This window comes from Onychostruthus taczanowskii, unplaced genomic scaffold (assembly GCF_017590055.1).
Source record: "Onychostruthus taczanowskii isolate IOZ18803 unplaced genomic scaffold, ASM1759005v1 scaffold160, whole genome shotgun sequence".
Taxonomy (NCBI): domain Eukaryota; kingdom Metazoa; phylum Chordata; class Aves; order Passeriformes; family Passeridae; genus Onychostruthus; species Onychostruthus taczanowskii.
In genome coordinates this window covers 270,002-284,624 of record NW_024498796.1, presented here as the reverse complement: position 1 = coordinate 284,624, position 14,623 = coordinate 270,002, and the positions used below count along the sequence as shown (strand labels likewise).

At 37.7% G+C, this 14,623-nt stretch overlaps 1 protein-coding gene across 4 annotated transcripts in view; it reads left to right on the top strand.

The window, feature by feature from the left end:
* PTCH1 (patched 1) overlaps positions 1 to 14,623 on the top strand; it is a 67,499-nt gene that overhangs the window by 29,159 nt on the left and 23,717 nt on the right. For 2 of the 4 annotated variants that reach the window (XM_041399465.1, XM_041399468.1), the window contains exons 9-15: positions 921 to 1,052; positions 1,340 to 1,495; positions 2,108 to 2,206; positions 3,474 to 3,599; positions 11,114 to 11,232; positions 13,199 to 13,598; positions 14,091 to 14,400. In XM_041399465.1, coding sequence (XP_041255399.1) covers positions 921 to 1,052; positions 1,340 to 1,495; positions 2,108 to 2,206; positions 3,474 to 3,599; positions 11,114 to 11,232; positions 13,199 to 13,598; positions 14,091 to 14,400 — 1,342 coding nt within the window. The remainder of the gene's footprint in view (positions 1 to 920; positions 1,053 to 1,339; positions 1,496 to 2,107; positions 2,207 to 3,473; positions 3,600 to 11,113; positions 11,233 to 13,198; positions 13,599 to 14,090; positions 14,401 to 14,623) is intronic. The other 2 variants (XM_041399466.1, XM_041399467.1) reach the window with 2 other exon arrangements.

Genomic DNA, 14,623 nt, shown 5'->3' with positions numbered 1-14,623 from the left:
ACTATAAAGTCCTGCTAAGATCCACTGCCTACTTTTTACAGTATTTCCTTAAGGAATATGCTTAAACCAGAACTAAGTCATTGCCTCCCTGTTTTTAAGAGCTCTTTTGGTGGTTTGTTGGTTGGTTTTTTGTGGTTTTTTTTTTTTTTTTTTTTTTTGGGTTTTTTTTTTTTTTTTTTTGTTGTTGTTTTTGTTTTGTTTTGGTTTTGTTTTGTTTTTTGGGTTTTTTTTTTTTGTTTGGTTGGTTTTGGTTTTTTTTGTTTTTTTCCCCAGTAAGAAGCTGCTTGGTTATTCCTGTATGAGAAACCATGAAGGTTTTACTTTTTTGTGCCTGGGACAATTTTGTTTAGTTGGAGCTGAGAAGAAACCAAAGAGCTAGCTGGAATTTAAAAGCTCTTGGTTGGTGTGATTATTCTAAAGGTGTCTGGAAAACATAAGCCACCCATGGGCTGCTCCCTCAGCAGCAGCCCAGGTGAGGAGGCTGTGTGACAATGCCTGCCCTCTGTGTCCCAAAACCTGCGCTGTTTCTGACCTCTGCAAATGGCCAGGCAGGGAGGGGCAAAGAAATGGCTGGCCTGGGTTAAGTGCAAAACTGGTACTGCATTGTGGAGTTACAGGAAGGGGTTCAAGTTAAGTGTTTGTAGTGAGCTGGGCATGTAGTGAGTAGGCTTTCCTGAAGGGTGCAAATTCTGTCTCATAATCAGCAGCTTGCCAGAAGAAAATCAGGAAACACATCAGTGTTGTACCACATCAGTGAAATGTCTACGTACAGCATGAGCTTTAGCAGCAACATTAAGGCAAAAAGATTTGATTTCAGATGTTTTCTGAACAGATGATGGTATTGACTTCTTTTGACTAAATGACTGAAATAAAAGGAAAAAATTCTTTATTCACACAAAGTTTTATTTTTCTTTTCATAGGTTGTTCATCAAAGTGTTGCACAAAACTCTACTCAGAAGGTGCTTTCCTTCACTACAACCACCCTGGATGACATCTTGAAGTCGTTCTCTGATGTCAGTGCTATCCGAGTAGCTAGTGGCTACTTACTAATGGTAATAAAATAAATCTATTTCATTTTCTTTGGTGGAAGAGCAAGGCTTAAAAATATACTTTATTGTTACCAGTTTGTAGTCCAGAGTATTTTACAAATATTTAAAATAAAACCTACAGTTTGTAAACTTTACCTCAGGCTTCTCACCTGTTCCACTTTGTAACCTCTGTGACATTGTGTAAGGATCTGTAGGGTGGGTGGGGAGAGAGAGACAGCTAATAGAGAAGGATCCATTCTAATATTTTGGTTTTTTTCCCCCAAATTTCCCTCCCTGCCTCCTTTCCTTAGCTTGCCTATGCCTGTTTAACGATGCTGCGGTGGGACTGTGCCAAGTCTCAGGGTGCTGTGGGGCTGGCAGGAGTCTTGTTGGTTGCACTCTCTGTGGCTGCAGGATTGGGCCTGTGCTCGTTGATTGGAATTTCCTTTAATGCTGCCACAACTCAGGTATTTAGAAGACACAAGTCTGCTATTAAATTGCAAGTATTCTGCTAATGAATGAACACAAGTGAATCTTTGAGAAATAAAGCAGTGAAAAAATATTTTGGCTCTAGATTTTTACTTGTGCTGTTTTCCTATTTCATAGCTTATGCTGTGATAAATTAAATTATCATGCTGACAAATGATAGTGAAAAAAAACCCCAGGTATTATGTAATCTGTATAATTCTTGTTTGGTTTTTCTGTGTCCCAGTACAAGTGGGGGCATCCTAAGTACCTAAGAAGTTGCAGATTTGTTTTTACATCTGAATATACCAGGATGTTCAAGTTATAAAAATATTTAGAATGTAACTTGAATTATTATCAGATATTTGTCTATCCAAAACTTGAATTACTTCTGGTGAGAATTTCTACCTGTTAATGGTACATTTTAAATGCCTGAGCGACATTCCAGAATAAAAGTTAATACCTGTATTGCATTCTTTCCATTTTCATTTTATCCTTAGATTTGTGTAGAGTGTGATGTAAAAGTTGCTATAATTAGCCATTTAATGGCTAGCTGCATGGCAGATCATAACACAATCTATTTGGGGTTTGTTTTGTTTTGTTTCTTCCCCAAGGTTTTGCCTTTTCTTGCTCTTGGAGTTGGTGTAGATGATGTTTTCCTTCTGGCACATGCATTTAGTGAAACGGGACAGAATAAGAGAATTCCATTTGAGGTAATGACAAAATGGAGATTCGCAGGAAAATAAAACAGAAAGTTTCATATAGGAAGAGATACTCATACGCAGAATTAATCAGTGGAGTTGGGGTTTTTTTAAATAGCTTTTCCTAGGGTCTAGAAATTCTTATTTCTGTCAAAATAGGAAATTATAGCAATATATGTGGTCCTAGGACATTTTTGAATGTTCACATCCTTGCTTCCTTTATTTTTTTTTTTGTAATGTCTTACGTTTATTTTCTCTTGAAATTTTAATTTATAGGCTGTTTCATAAAGACAGACTTCCATAATCCAAATTCCGCCAAAAATTTCAGTGAAAGTTGATGCAAATCTAGGAACAAACTCAAATAGGAGTCTTGACAATGAGATGATAAAATGATTTTAATAAAAGAACACAGAATAGAAGAGATAAGGGGGAAAGCGAGGGAAGACAGCTTTACTTCTTTTTTATGGTCATAAAATTGAGTTATTTTCTGTATTTTTCTCTTGTTTTTATTTTCTGAAGTTTATAATTGACCATGACATTTCAAAGCATAACATATGACTGATAGTAAGTCTAAGGTGTCATCACTTTTATGATCCTTTACTTTATCTATATTTTTAGTCTCAGTCCAAATTTTCACATCCGAAGTACACCCCATTTAAAACTAGTGTATATTTACTGATTTTGTTTTGTATGAGCACTCTTCCATGTGCTCTCTCCAGATGGTTTTGTATGCAGGCAGTACAACCTCACTCTATAATCTTTGTCTGCTTCATAATAGCCTGTTGGGTGAGGAAAGTGTCATGTGTTTATCTTGATTTCTTGGTGGGTTTTGTGTGGTCCCTAGACTTGGTGGAGTTCTCTTTGTTTGTTTTGTTATATATTTTTTCAAGATGTGTGGCTATGTTATGCCTCTATGCTGTTAATACATGCTTATTTTGTCTGAAAAATGGGAACACCAAGTGATTCCACTGGTAAAAATGAAATGCTTCTCAACTGCAGATGTATTTAATACATTGTCAGTGCCCATTTAGTTTTGTGTTCTGAAGCTAGAATCAATTCTAGTCATGTTTTCTGCCCTCAAAAACTTGAGCACTTCATCTATGTTCCTACTGAACAGTAAACTTGGTATATAGTTTTCTCACATACTCTGAATTTATATTCAGAATTTAATTGTAATAATTTTTCACTGCTACTGTGTTTATGCCTGTAGGATGACCCCTTCATTTGCAGGACATCACCTTATTTGCTTGACTTTTAAGATGCATCCTTTGTTTTGCAGGACAGAACAGGTGAATGTCTGAAGCGAACAGGAGCAAGTGTAGCCCTTACATCTATCAGCAATGTTACTGCTTTCTTTATGGCTGCCTTAATTCCAATTCCGGCTTTAAGAGCGTTTTCACTCCAAGTAAGTTTATATCCTGTTTTGCTAGCTCTGTGGAAGTGCAGTGATGGTATTTGTTAGTGGTGTCACTGAAGCCTAATTTTGGTTCTACTGCAGTTCACTGAGCCAGAACCTCACTGCAGCAGTACCCCAGACCTGGGCAGTGACAACTGCTGCCTGCTCCCCATTCTCCTGCTCCCTCTTCTCATGCACAGAGTCTCTCACATCCTGCTAGCAGGTGAAAGAATACTCTGGCCCTCCACAGCTGGGTTGAATGCAAAACCCAAGCTATATGTCCCTAAGAAGTTCCCAGATGGATTTGTGTTCTAAAGTCAAAAGGAGTAGGCTGCGGTATACTGTAATATTTCTCAGCAGCAATTTAATCCTTTCATTCATGTTTGTCCAGTTTGCTGCTCTTAAAAACTATGAGTGGAATGACAGCAGTACATATGAATTTGTAATTTTAATAATTACTGTAGCATTTTTTACTGCCTTACTCACAGTAATTTTAGCAAACTTGGAGAAAACTTGATAATTGCGTGTTCCAAATGGGTACAAAGAAAATGCGAATTTTATGTGCTCAGCCATGCATTGCTTGATCTCCCTTTCTCTGTCTTCTTGTATTTGTTTATGATAATATACCTTCAGAAATATGAAATATTTATGATATTGGAGAAGGATTTCTTCTAAAAGTGAAGACTGAAGAAAGATTTGGAAGTTTCTCCCCTGACACAAGCAATTTATAGCACTACAGAGCAGTGTACTATTTCAGTAGTTATTTTTCTTCTTTTCTGGCCTGGTTCTTCATTGATTTTTATTCCCATTGAGCCCTTGGCTACTCAGATGAAGCAGGGCTGCAATTTTTCCTAATACGTGTGGCAATTACTGCTGTTCTCAGAGATTTAAGTATGCTTGCATTAAACTGTAAAATGGTAAACTGTTTGTGATTGCAGTTATGTTACTAATAATACAGAATCTGAAAAATACAAAAGCTAAAACCTGAGGCATTAATAATTTATTTACATTTCCTTCTCAATAGGCAATTTGATAGAGAATAATAGAGAATGTAAAGGCCTCACTGGTTTTCTTTATCATTTAGCAGACACTTGTGGCGATTAAACCTAGATGTTTAGCCTTGAATGTTAGCAGTGTTTAGCTCTGCTGATTTGCCAAAACCTAGATGTCTCTTTTTACAGATCATATGATAGTGAATTGTTTTATTTTATAGAATCACAGAATAGCTTGAGTTATAACAGACCTTTTGAAGGTCATCTAGTCCAACCCTGTCCCCCACACCCTGAGCAGGGACATCTTTAACTAGATTTATCTGGGCAACTTGTTCTAGTATTTTCCTACCCAAATTTTAAAAACTACTTCTTTCTTACATCTATTTGAAATGTACCCTCTTTCAGTTTAAAGTCATTCCTCTTGTTTTGTCACTACATACCCTTGTGAAAAGCCCCTCTCCAGCCTCCTTGTAGCTCCCCTTTAGGTATTGGGAGGCTGCTGTAAGGTCCTTCCAGAAATCTCTCTTCTCCAGGCTGTATAATCCCAATTCTCCCAGCCTTTCCTCACAGGAGAGGTGCTAGGTCCCTCTAATCATCTTGATGATCCTCCTCTGGAGTCACTCCAACAGTTCCATGTCCTCCCTGTGTTGGGACCCCAGAGCTGGGTGCAGGGTTCCAGGTGGGCTCTCAGCAGAGCAGAGTAGAGTGGCAGAATCCCCTCCCTCCCCTGCTTTGGATGCAGCCCAGGGCACGTTTGGCTTTCTGGGCTGGGAGTGCCCATGGCTGGGTCATGTCCAGCCTCTCAGCCACCCCCAAGTCCTTCTCCCCAGGCCTGCTCTCCATCTGCTCATTCCTCAGCCTGATCTGATACCGGGATACCAGGTACAAGTGCAGGTGCAGGATTGTGCACTTGGCTTTGTTGAACCTCATTAGGTTTGCATGGTAAAGACTAAGCTTATCGGTGATATACTTTTGGTAGTATATCACTTCTTCCACTGGAAGAAGTTATTTATGTCTCCTAAGTCTACGTCCCAATTTCAAATATTTGACAGGCACCTTCAGCAGCTAACAGGATACTGGAGGTCATCAGACTGTAGTACCCGCTTTACAGAAGTTACATCAGCCTAAATGCATTTCATAAAGAAGTATTCAACACAAATTGGCCATTTTGTTGTAATCCCACTGCTGAGCTGTTGAGTGTGAGCCACCAATATTAATTCTGTCTTATCTGATTTAATTTTGCTTATTTTTTTTGTTTTCACTCTTCAGCATCAGAATGTGACAGGTTGTCTTTGGACATATGTGGAGACAACAGCTGTAATTGGTACTATAATCAGTTAACTTACATGTGCCTGTCCTAAACCAATTTATTTTTGCCTACTGCCGTGCTACAGACTGAGTAACTGAACGTTTAAAACAAAGTCTGCATAGCAAAATGACAAACAAAAAGTTTCCAGTGAGATTTCCACACATACATACTGTATTATTGTATGAACATGTTGATATTATTCAGAACAAAAACATCAACATATTTTATAAGGCAGTGATTAATATGGAATTTATGTGTAGGAACCTACATGAGTGTCCAGAAATTAGGTTTTGAATTGCTCAAAATTTTCTCACTTGGTAATTTGTCTTTGCCAGAGCACAGTAGCCCCGTATACATATGTAAGAGGTGAAACATGCAAAGGAGGAGCAGTGGAAGACTTATATTCATTGATGTCAGAGCTACATATATGACTGATACACTTAAAAGTTAGCAACCACTAAAATTAAATCTTTTGTTGTTAGGAAGGAACATCTATTAGTTGCTTTGTCTAGCTTCACCAGGTAAAATCAAAATCAGGTGTTACTTTGATCTCAGTACTTGGAATCAGAGAACCATGGCAGTTTTGGTGGGTGGTCTGTATTTTTGTATGGATTTCTTTATTTACAGTCTCCTTCCTTTCTCTCCCTCTTACTCAGACTTGTTTAAACAAGAAGTCCTTGCTGTCTTTGATGGCTTCCTAGCAAAACTTAAAAAGCAGTAAAATACTGCTGCATTTACTTTTCACAGTTACCACCATCTTATCATCTAGATAATGAATTTTTAATAGACAGGCTTGAAAAAGAAGGATTGCTCTTGATCTTGTTTTGCTCTTCATTCACTTTCCTTGAGACATTACAAGGTAATTGTCAACCCTTCCATAATTTTGAGGCCCAGTATTGGTAAAATAACCTGGCTGCTGAGGGAGAATAAATAATTTTCTACATCTGTAAGCTAAACTTCTAGTTAGAAACTCATGCTCATCAGCGCCTTCTTCTGTCTCAGCTTTTGTCATATTCTGCCAGCTAAAGCAGTTCATTGATACCTCTGAGCTGGTTATTTACTTTATGGAACTCAAACACTTCAAGTCTGATGCTGTCTTAAGAGTCTGCTAAGGTTAGCTCTTTCCAAAACTTAAAAAGTGGAATTTAGTTCTTTTGAAAGTGAGATCTTTAAAGTTAATTACATGCACAGATAGGGACTGTTTTAGCTCTTTCCCTGTTCTATTTTTTTTTTTTTTAATTTGTTAATCTTATTAGCCCCTTATTTAAGCAGTTTTAGGGCTTTGAGATTGCTGAATATGACTAAATACTCAGTCATAAAAATCATCTCTAAGAGTGCTCAAGACTCTAAAGCAGTAGGTCCTGTATTTTCAGACATGTTTTGTTTCTTAAAATGGTGATGAAGGAAGAGGTTATTGGAGAAATCCGCTGCAAGTTTTGAAGCTTACAATAGGAATATCTTAAACATAGCCCTTCGTTTTGAGTATAAGTGAAGGAAGTCATAGCTGAGTCTAACTACCTCTGGGCTGTATTATTTCCTAAGACAGACTGTTCAGAGACTGTCACAGTAAATCTACCCAGGAAAGATAAGGTAAAAAAAAAAATACAAACCTCTTTTCTCTTACATCAGAAACTTCCTTCCCTAACAGCAGAGGAGTGGTGTGGATCCACTGATGAGCAGAGGTAGAACTTCGCCCAAGAACTGTTAGAAATAAACTTTTTCCCTCACCACAAGAATGACAAGTTTTTTCCTAAATGTAGAAGTCCATTACCAGGTGGCAGTGGTGGGTTTCTGGAGAGAAAGAATGTATGCTTTTAAGCTCATTCCATTATCTTACTCTGCTGAAGTGGTTCATCCCCCACCTTTATCCACACCATTTACATTTCCCTGCCCCTGACATGAGAATTTAACAAGCAGAATTAAAGCCTAAGGGAAAAGGGGGCAGGGGACGAGGATCTGAGCCTGTACCATATCAGGAGGGAGTTGCAGATAGAGAGCAGTAGGGTGGAAGTTTTCCTGACAGACCTCCTCATCTGTTCATCACCTCTGGCTATACAGCACACCCGGTCTCCTTGGGTGGGCTGCCAGGAATGGCACATAGCAGCACATACTTCAGCGGGGCCCCAGCACATACCTACCAGCCTGGCTCCCTGCTCTCTTGCTGCCTCCAGCACAGACTACCATTCTTCTGTCTCTGTTAACAGTTGCAGCAGCAATAATATTTTTAAGCTGTGCATTATGAAAAGATGCAAAAACTGTAGCATGTTTCTCAGGAAGTGACCAACATAATTTTTTCTGATTAATGGATTTTTTTTACTGCTCTCTGATCTCACTTCAGTGAATGCCTTCATTTTACACTCTTGAGTAGGTCCCATTTTATTCCTTCTGGACTAATCTTACTTTCATTATTTCCCAAGGAAAATGTCTGAGGCCTTTTTCTCTCCCATTTGACCTCTGATCTCTGAAGGTGAGAGAAGATGCCCTGTTCTTGGAAATCCTAAGCATGCTTTCAGCCTGGGTGCTGCCTGTACTGAGGACGCTCAGCTGCCACAGTTCCTTGTTGCTTTTACAGATTGTGGCTGTTGTCATGATCTCAGTTCTCATACTTTCCTATTCCGCAGCACTGTGTGTATGAATGGCATTGGGAGGGCAGCAGTGGCAGATGCATCGGATTGGGGACTGAATCACTCCTCAGTAATCATCCTTTCCTCTCCTTATCAAGTCAGAGCGTGGGGTTTCTTTGATGGGACAACATATTAGAATTCATAGAAGAACTTACTTAGTTGTGAAGGCTGAGAGCAGTTAATCCTTGTAATGCTGAGTTAAGGTGGACGAGATAGAGTGTGCAATATATAGGTAGTGCAATATTAAGCTCTAGGAATCTATTGAAATTAAAATCAGAACAGAGGTTGCTTTGAAATATTTTACTTTTAGGGTAGTTATTACATCAGCACTAGGATGGCACAGTGGAAAATCTAGTAGTTCTAAAAAGAGATGTAAGTAGGCAGATTTACTATGTGTTGTTGGATTAGTTTTGATACTTCCTAAAAAAAATCAAATGTTAATATAACTAAATTTAATGGCATCTCTACCACACAGTTAAGTATTAGTTTTCAGATTCAGTAATATTGGTGATTCAAGGATGTTGAGGTCTAGTAAGGGAACTGATATGACGTGAAGTATTTGCAGTTTTTAGAGCAGAAAGAGAGGACTTCTGTTAGTTTTTTGGCCATGCTGAGAGAAGTAAGAATTATTGAGTCAGACTTCAGCTATTTTTTCCAAATCTCAGTAAATCTTAGCTGATCCTTGATACAAGATCTTGGTTAGGCACAACTAATTATTCATGTTATATGGGTGATTCATCCTTTTTTTTGGTTTAGCACCAGCAAAGAAAGCAGTTGTAAGAATGAGGTCCAACAAACACCTTTCTTTCAACAGCAGCCATTTGTTTTGCTGACAGATTGAATTAATTCTAGAGCAGATCAAAAGTAAATCACTTAATTTTAAAGTCTTGGCTATGACCTTGCCTACCTTTCTGTGTGCATATTTATAAATCATTAAATAATCATTGGATCTTTTCTTGCAAAGATGACTAAATACTAATTTGTCTTCAAGTACCAGGTATATTCTGTTTTAGTAGCCACGTCTACAGACAACAAACAGTACTAAAATCTTACTTCAAGCAGGCTGGAGACTAGGAAACAGAAACAGCAATAAAACTAGCTTTTGTACACAGTATATTTTTGAATGAAATTACTAGAAAATATTTACGTAACTAGTTGGTTCTGTCATTTTAAGAACAGTAAAAACAATATCTAAGCTTTTTATTATATTCTGACTATTTCAAAACTGTAAAAATCATTCAGGGTGTTATTACTTTCATTTTTGCAGATAAATTTAAGCAATTTATGTAATTTAATTGAAAAGCCACTAAAGAATTTTTAAAACATGGATTTTGGATATCATATTGTTCGCACTGCCAATTTTGAGGTCTGATCTCTCAAGATCAAAAGGAACCATATATTTCTTTTGGAAAAAAAGACATCACATTTATATTGGGTCATTTTTATAGCCCAACTTTTGTTCTTTTTTTAAGACTGTATTAACTCAAGTAGTCAGTATTTCAGAAGTTACAGGTGGAGGGACTTGATAGTTTATATACAGATAGCTTAACATATTGAGATAGCTACTGCTTGCCAAATGGGTAAAACATAAGGCTTTCAAACGGTTTTTTCTTTTCATTGGTTGGTGGCTGAACATTTTTTTTTTCATAGTGTTTCTCCTACTCTTACAACTGTCTTCCAGTTCCCAGTGCCCAGCTTTCCCTTTGTAATGTGTAGGGCTCCTAACAATTCTGCATTACAAATAAATGCTATCAATAATAATGATAGATGCTGCACCACATATGTTTATGGAAATTCTCTGGGAATCTCTGTGTGGGAAAGGGTTTGGAGTATGGTTTGAAAGGGGGTGGGCGGGGAGGTTGTTTTTTTCATTATGTGATACTTGCTTTACAAATTAAATCAAGTATTCTTATTCCAATTTAAGACTCATTTTGGTGGACTGGCTCATAAATCAAGCTCTGTTAAACACAGGCGTATTGATACATATATTTGCTATGAGATGCTAGTTTAATTTTGATTATACTTTAAAAATAATCCCTGATAAATTCAAAATACTGCTCTTTCTTGGCTAAACTTTTAAGTAAGACTATCAAGTGCACAGTATTTCACAAAAGTGATCTGTTTTTTTTGAAATTTACTGAGATCTTCTTTTCTGATTTAATAACATGCTTTAATACTATTGTGATACTTAAATTGCTTCAGATCCCATAAATGTAAGACCTTCAGTTCTAGTTTCAGGTTTTCTTCCATTTTATTTTGCTTTGAGACTCTAAATATGTCAGATTTTTATGTAAAAATATGATTACTGAGTAAACAGACTGTTTTTCCTCTTTAAAAATAATCACCACATATCCAGGCACAGATGTATTATAATAATACAAGGTTGAGTATTAAATTAAGTTAATTCACCACAATAGTCCTACCATAATGAAATGGGGATGTAAATACATATCTCTGTGTGCTCAGGCAAAAGCTTGAAAGCATCAGGTGGATTGCAATGGTAAATGGGGATGAGAATTGAAAGGGATTTTTATGCTTTGTAAAGCTGATGCCCTAAATGAAGTTTGGCAGCATTACTTATCCTATGATTGTCTCTAGGCAGCAGTTGTGGTGGTGTTCAATTTTGCTATGGTTCTGCTGATTTTCCCTGCTATCCTGAGCATAGACCTTTATCGTCGGGAAGACAGGAGACTGGACATATTTTGCTGTTTTACAAGGTGAGAATTAGCAGTAGCTTTGTCCTTCCTGTGGTCACCAATCAGTGCATCCATTCCTTGTCACGAGGGGGAGTTCTTCATTAAAGAAGAATGTTATTGTTACCATTTCATTGCTAGTGACTGGCTTATGTTTGCTGCCTTGTTTTTTACCTGCTTGAAGGGAAAAGCTGAAATACATCTGCCTCCCTCTCTTCCCCCACATCCCCTTTCCCCCATACTTTTCCCTTCATTCCTACATATGTTCATTTTGACTGTTGGAGAACAACATTCTGAAAGCAGATGAAAGATCCATTATTTAGGAATATCTTGAAGTATTTTTAGAAGGTTATGACTTACTGCAAGGTGTCCAGTACCAGTACTGGCTAATCTTGGAAAGCTGTTCATAACTCAGGATACTGAAAAGCCTGACTTACAGTAAATCATTATGTGTTAATTTTTATGCTTTTATGCCTTTAAACCTAAATAAATAATCTGTGAAATTACTTCCCCTTAGGTGAGTTTTTCATAGCACTATAAGGAATAATTGCTACCTTTACAGGATAATGCTTGATAAAGTGTCCTTTGTGGCTGCAGTAGTATTACAGAATGGTGATACTGCCATTCAAAAGTGTGTACAAACATACTCTCGCCTGATACACAGCCAACTCTGAGCCTATAATGGGGGTTAGGAGTCTGCTGTCATCAGTGGAGCCACTGCTTGGAAAAGAAACATCTTTTCTACCTTAGTTTTTACTTTTGACTGCATTGAAGAGGATGAGCTACACTTCTACATGTACTCCTACTGTCATAACCAAGATGTAGAGAATCTGCATTGGGACACTATAGCCTTTTGCACGCATCCAGGAGCTGATAGTTTAATATTTAATGTCAAAGGAAGAAAACATTTTACTAAATTTGTCTCTGAGGGCATGGTTAAAACAGGGAGTAGATCCCAAGCTATTTCTTATTCAGTCATAGTTCCCGAGAACAGCTGAATGTATCAGAGTATTGGAGCCCTGTTTCTCAAGAACTCAGGACACTCAGACCTTCTATTTATTCCCTTATCTAAAGCTGCACGAAATGTGCATCAGAATTCAGCCTCTTTGCATGTGAAGAAATGCAGTTAGTGAGAGCTTGCTTTGATTAGGTAGGCAACATTCTGAATTCCTCTTGTTTTTGTAGGATTTGTGCACTTGGTGAAAGATATCTGACATTGTTTTGTATCATCCATTTGTCATTTCTCATGTACAGGAATAGGCTTGTCTCTGATAATTATATTTTTTTAATATAAACTAGGTAACTATTAGGGTCCTGCATAGACTAAAATAAAGGGAATACTTCAATTACTTCTGTGATTTTGTCTCTTCATATGGCCCATCGTTCCTAAGAATTAATCCTTTCATTAATATTTTAATGTTTTCCCGATTCATAAAATATTCAGTCAGTATGTGGCAAATCATTTCAACCTGCCTCCCAAAAGTCTGAGATCTTATCCAGAAGGCCCAGATATTATTTAACGCTTACTTCATTTGTTCTAAACACAGGAACTAGCTATGTTATGCATTTCCCTCTTCATATAAATATCTTAATTCTCAGCGTGGGTACAGAGATGCAAACTCACAGACTTACTGTGCATTCAGATGTACAACTGAATCTGTTGTACATCAGAGGTACCACCATCTGATAAGCAAGTATAATTAATGCAGTGATGTGTGTACATGTCAGTGGCTTCACACAGATGCTGTTTCCTTCTTCCTGGAGGACAAGAAATTAGCAGGTATTCTCAGGGCCCTACACTATGAACAATGTCTGAGAGATGTTTCCTAAATGCACAGAATGAAATTAATATCTAAGTGTTACACATAATTAATGTAAACTCTGCGATAGCAGTAGAAGCAATCTCAGATGAAAGCATGTTATCCTGTCTAGCCTGATTAAAATAAGGATCTGTCTCAATGTGATCAGACGTTTTTTTCTTCTCTTACAGCCCGTGTGTCACTAGAGTGATTCAGGTTGAGCCTCAAGCGTATGCAGAAAATGACAATACTTGCTACAGTCCTCCACCCCCATACAGCAGCCACAGTTTTGCACATGAAACTCAGATTACAATGCAGTCCACAGTGCAGCTGCGTACAGAATATGATCCTCACACGCAGGTGTACTACACCACAGCAGAGCCTCGCTCAGAAATATCTGTGCAGCCAGTGACAGTGACACAAGATAACCTGAGCTGCCAGAGCCCAGAAAGCACAAGCTCGACGAGGGATTTACTTTCCCAATTCTCAGACTCCAGTATACATTGCCTTGAGCAACCCTGTACGAAGTGGACGCTCTCATCTTTTGCAGAAAAGCATTATGCTCCATTCCTCCTAAAACCAAAAGCTAAGGTAATCGGAGAACTATTTACCAGGTTTGCAAAATTAGATTTCTGCCTTGTCCAGTTAAAAAACTATCCTAGCAATGGCTTTAAATATGAGGAATAAATACAACTCTTGTGAAGTAACAGTTTTTAATCATTTACAGCTGATTTTTTTTTTAGAAGTTTTATCTGGCAAGTGCTATAGAGACATACTTAAAATATATGTTATGAGTGAGGGTTCTGGTGACTTTTAGTAACACAAGCTTGTGAACAGTGAAATTAATGTCACTTTTAAACTTTACTACAATAGAAACTTCTCATCCATAATGCAGAGCTCCTTCAAGGAAGAACAAATGACATTAGTCTTGTAGTATGCATATGCATGAAAAAAAATCAGAAAAATAAAAGCTTGAAAGTACTGATGGATGTTAATTTTTAATTTGGCTTTGTAGTATGACACTATGATTTGTTAGCTCCGTTAGAAGCCTAAAACCAAATACATCTCTGTTTTCTGTTGCAGATTGTGGTTATTTTTCTTTTTCTGGGTTTACTTGGGCTCAGCCTTTATGGAACTACCCGGGTAAGAGATGGACTAGATCTCACAGACATTGTACCACGGGAAACACGGGAATATGACTTTATTGCTGCACAGTTCAAGTACTTTTCATTCTACAACATGTATATTGTGACTCAAAAAGCAGACTATCCAAATGTCCAGCACTTACTTTATGAACTTCACAGAAGTTTCAGCAACGTGGCATATGTTTTGTTGGAAGAGGATAGGCAGCTCCCCAAGATGTGGTTGCACTACTTTCGAGACTGGCTGCAAGGTAAGAGAGCGTTATAGAAACTTTTCCTAGTTTGTCAGAAAGAGCAGCTGTTCACAGTGGTATTGCTGTAATACAGTCACACAGTTAAAGGCTCTGAGCAGTTGGGAGAATGCCTAGATGCTGCTTTGAACTCACATGTGGGCTCACACTATGTCACTTATTTTCTTTGTGTTTAAGTTTACTCCCCAGTAAGACAGTTTTGAAGCTTCAGGGGATTATATCC